This window comes from Zingiber officinale, chromosome 9A (genome assembly GCF_018446385.1).
Source record: "Zingiber officinale cultivar Zhangliang chromosome 9A, Zo_v1.1, whole genome shotgun sequence".
Lineage (NCBI taxonomy): Eukaryota > Viridiplantae > Streptophyta > Magnoliopsida > Zingiberales > Zingiberaceae > Zingiber > Zingiber officinale.
In genome coordinates, this window is record NC_056002.1 from 119,478,646 (window position 1) to 119,483,648 (window position 5,003).

Here is a 5,003-nt window from a genome sequence, read left to right on the forward strand (position 1 = left end):
TCTCCTTCCACAGTCAACCACCGCACGTAGTCGCCGCAGAAGATGCATAGCAATTTAGAAACTTCTTCTCCAGCCCTAATATTTTATTTTTTCCCTTCATTGAATCTAAAGAAATCTAATCACCGAGCTCTATTCTGAGAGCTGTGCTTGCGCAAGTTCTTGTCCGATTTTCCGATGAGTTTTAGCTTTTGTTTCTTTGGTGGATTTATGGTATTTTTAGTAGGGATTGAAGCCTATATGCTTCCTCTATTTTTCCAGCTAGCATTTAGTTATTTCTGGCAAAATTTCTACGAGTCTCCGGCGAGCCACCACCCTGGGACCACCCGCTACTGGTTTAATCATCAATCTTGCATATTTGGGTCCGAAATCCCAACTCTTGTTCTTATATGATCACTACCCTTCATTACAAGAGAATTATTTTTTATATATTATATGTAATATATATATAACTTCGGCATGACGGTATTTTACCAATATCGTACCGATATTTCGGTATACCGAATTTCAATATACCGAAATGTCGGTACGGTATCGGTATCATTTCTTAGAATATCGATTTTTTCGGTACGATATACGGTATTTGATTTTGGGTACGATATACCGTACCGACCCAGGCCTAGGGAGGCCCAGAGCAACTCAAAAGTGGCAGGATGCTTGCAAAAAAGGCTAGAATAAGTCAAGAGTGATCATATGCTTGAGGGGAGGCCTGAACCATGAGAGTAATGGTAGTCCTTCATTTGAGAAGAGGATTGTTGATAATACAATCAAAGTCCCACATTGAAAATACATTAAAAAAATCATGAATTTAAAAGATAAAAACTATCTCCATTGGAATTAGACCTTTTGGGTAGAGCTCAAAAATAAATCGATGAGTGCTTAAGCCAAAAGTGAATAATATCAAAAAAATCACTACTCTGAATATATTATGTAAAATTGATATTTAGTGTATGGCCGAAATCGGTTGATAGACCTAGAGAGTTCGGAATGACATGGAATCAAAATCGGTTGATGGACCTAGAGAATTTGAAATGACCTAAAGAGTTCTCCTTATGATATTCATATTTTTAAATATCAATTTGACAAGATATATTGAGAATAATAATTTTTTAAATATAAATTAAATGTAATACATAATTTCATCATTTCAAACTTCAATACATGATATAAATATTTGAAAATTTTACCTAGAGGCTCGATAAGTTACCATATTCTAAGTCTTCTTCTTTCAGTGCCACTCACATCACACGGAAGTAAACATGTTTTCGGAATTTTAGAGGATATAATTAGCCAATTAGAGAAAAGTAGCAATGAAGAAGATTATGAAATGAAGAAATTAGGGAACTCAAATTATTTGAGCTGGCCATCTTACTATGATCAAATCACAATTGTAGAGGAAGAGGAACTTCCATGTAGCTTTGTGGACAAGTCGAAGAAACAAATAACAGGTTCAACACCAACAGATTAAGATGGAAGGTTAGGCCAGAGTGATAATTTCCTGTTTGGAGTATCTGATTTTCAAAACACTAATTATACTATACGGACTGAGGTTATCTTGCCTGAAACTGTGTTTTAGAAAAGGGAACTGAGTTCAAGAAAAATTCATGGCGAAATGTGTGACACAATGAGACAGAATCCTCCTTAACTCTCTCAGAATACTAATCTGCATTTATTATCTACAATTCATAGACTCAGTGCCCAGAATTTCAATTGCCAATAGCAAAAACAAGTATCCAGATTCTGTGTTTTTGTATGAGTCATTCAATGGTAGAAGACAACAGTGGGTACCTTAACTCCGGCGTCTTTGAGGAAGGGTATGGACTGCGGCCGCTCTATGAGGTCCCGATAGAATTCGTACTCCGCCAGGTAATCGTGGAGGCCCAGCTCCCTCTTCTGGTTCGTGTGGTAATGGTGCCTCGCTTGGGGTGACTTACCGAAACCGAAGATGCTCACCTTGTCGCAGATGCCGACCGCGAGCACAACGGCCTGCATCCCTGACGAGTAGTGGAACCACCGCTCGTCGTGGTATGTTCCCCACGTCGACGGCGACTCCCCGGTCTCCTCCACGAACAACTTCAGAGAGTAGTACTTCACGATGCGGGAACAGAGGGCGTCGAACCGTCCGTCCGTCACCAGAAGCGGCGACTTGTGCGTGGAATTGCATATCATGTATTCGATGAAATGCGCCGGCTGGCAGATGTAGAACACGACGGGGACGAGGTCGCCGTAGGGGTGGCAGAAGCAGCCCTCGAGCAGAGCGCAAGCGTGGAGCACGTTGCTGTTGATAAAGGAGAGGGAGGTCTTGGCGCCGACGTGCCTCTGGTAGCCAATGATGCGGGCGTTGTTGAGGCGGATGACGAGGTGGTGTGCGTCGATTAGGTCACCGTGGTCTGCATTGAGGAGGACGCCGCTGTTGCCCACGACGGCACAGGTAGGGTACCGCTTGCCCGAGTAAGGGTAGTGGTTGTTGAGATCGATGGGGCGCTTGATGTGGTCGACCAGATCCGACATCACCTCTGGCCGGAAGTCGCGGCGGTTGCGGAACCAATCGCCGAGCAGCCGCCGGAACTCCGGTAAAACCTGGTCGTGCTGGGGGTGCTCCGGTCGGGCCAGGAACGTGATGCGGGCCAAATACATAGATCGATTTCTCGGCTTCACTCCCCGCCGCCAGATAGAGATTTGCCGGTACAGCTCGCCAGGCAAGTCAATGGACTCGAGGTTCGCCGAGAGAAGGTCCGCCACATTCCGTTGCAGCTCCGTTGCGCCAGGTTCTTGGGCGGCGAGGAGGAACAGGGTCTCATTCATCGCCCCGGCGTCAAGCGATTCATTCTCCTCGTCGTAGAGGCGCTGGATGGGCTGTAGCATGAGGCCGCGGCGGGCGATCGAGCGATAGCTGACCACGGCGGCGACGACGGCCAGGATGAGGAAGGCGAAGTGGATGGAGCGGTTCATTGCCGCCCCTCTCAGCAAAAACGCCAGCATTGCCAGGAGCTCCGATCAGGCGGAGGTCCTCGGCCTCAATTTGAAGTGGACGGAGACTTCGCTTCCCCGCTTTATCCCCCTCTCCAGTCGCGAGCTCAGTACGGTTTCGGGGATACACCGGAGGGGCCCGCTTTCCGTTCGGCTGCTTCTCTTCAAACACGAAACAATATATTATGATATATGAACTGCGTCCAACTTGAGATAAGCAAACAATGAAACGCCACGTCTCATGATTTTAGTGGTGGATGTTGGTAGCGATGCTTGGGATGGGACGCAAAGGGCCGTTGCAGGGGAGGCAGGAGAACCGGAGAAGAAGCTTGCAACCGTTTGTGAGGTAATAAATCAATTTATTTTATTTTATTTATAATAATTAATAATTAGTTACGGGACTGAAAGTGAAAGGTTTTCCTTTTTCTTTAGGAGGGTGCAGATTTCCGATTTTCATTGAAGGAACCAGCGAGCAGGGAAAATGAGGGCTGCACATGATACTGCATTATTCTACAAAATTATATTATAGATATTATTAAATTTTATTTTAGGTGTCATTGAATTCATGCATGATCCACTTTATTTTTTAAAAAAGAAAATCAGGTGATCTGCCTACACCTGATTAATCTTTAATGATAGACAATCTTCCCCTTAATTTGCTGAGCACAAATTTATGCAGACTCAAAAAGTCTACTTCTAAGATATTCATCCTATTTGAAATTTAAATTTTGATCATTTTATTGCTCTTTTGAGTAAATTAGTACAATACCTATGGAGGCACATGAATCGATTTTAAGATTCATATACAAATATCTTTTTATATAATCATGCATCAACTATACTAGTCTAATTTCTCTCTTTGTGTATGATCTCTCTTTTCATCTTCTCTTCTCTCTTGGCAACCCTCTATCTAAAATTTTCTCTATCTCAAGCTCCTTTCTCTCCAAGGCAAAATCACCTTTCTCTTCTCCTTCTTAGGGTTGTTGACGTAATAGAAAGTTATTGATCTCGTTGATTCAACTACGAATACCAAAAATAATCGTCTAAAACCTAGTGATCCCATAGAATACCAAAAAATAAATAATCAAATTTGTCATTTGAGAAAAGAACGACGTGATAAAAAATTATTATTGATAAAAAATTAACTCAAAAATAATTGAACAAATATTTAAATGAACTCAAACTCTAACTCCTACAAAAGATGAAAATATCTCTAAACTCAAAAAATAATAACAAAAATATGAAACAATTTTAATTCCAAATCTCTAAAAAAAGTCTTAAATGATCTTTTAGGCTTGAAATTAGATTGTTACGGATTTCATGTGATAACCAATCTCAGATCTCTGAACAAGTTTTAATTTGACACCTAGTACGTCTCAAAATTCATTCCAAGTTAAAAATTATGATCTCTACAAGCACAATCTTCCGGAATTCCGCTACAACCGTCATCAATATCAAAGAGGTTGATGATGATGATAAATAATATAGTGTCCATTGGAAACCTTTTTTGAGATTTATCTCCTTATTCGGTTTTAAGTCTAGGAGAACCTTAAAGGCTATCCAAGGCCCTTCTAGTGAAAACTAGATTTAAAATTATTTTTTTCCCGTTAAAGTTTGCTCATTTGCAAATTTTCGAGTTATGGAATGAAGGGAAAATTTGACAGGTATATTAGTGAGCCTAATAAAACGCTTTCAAAGACTCTTTCAAGATTAGTGAGCCTAAGTTCTAAATGTTTTTCTAATTTAACTAGGAAGCAAAATAAGATATTTTGACACTACAAAAATAGTCGGGACTAACGAATGAATATTCCGTCAGTATTCCGTCAATAAATGAGCTTTTCGACGGAATACCAACGGAATTTCTGGCATCGGGAAGAATTGGGTCGGCGCTTAATTTACCGACGGAAATTGTATTCAGTCGGAAGTTACCGACGGAATGTATGACTTCCGTCGGTATTTATTAACGACAGAAAACTTACCCCGTCAGCAAAGGGCAAACGGCATGTAACGGAGGTTGCCGACTGAATCAAATTCCA

At 41.4% G+C, this 5,003-nt stretch overlaps 1 protein-coding gene across 1 annotated transcript; it reads right to left on the reverse strand.

Annotated features, from left to right (window-relative positions):
- Positions 1-1,758: 1,758 nt before the first annotated feature.
- LOC122019524 (sialyltransferase-like protein 1) lies at positions 1,759-2,979 on the reverse strand. The gene has a single exon (XM_042576981.1). It carries the CDS (start codon positions 2,977-2,979, stop codon positions 1,759-1,761), a length of 1,221 nt encoding a protein of 406 aa, XP_042432915.1.
- Positions 2,980-5,003: the final 2,024 nt, after the last annotated feature.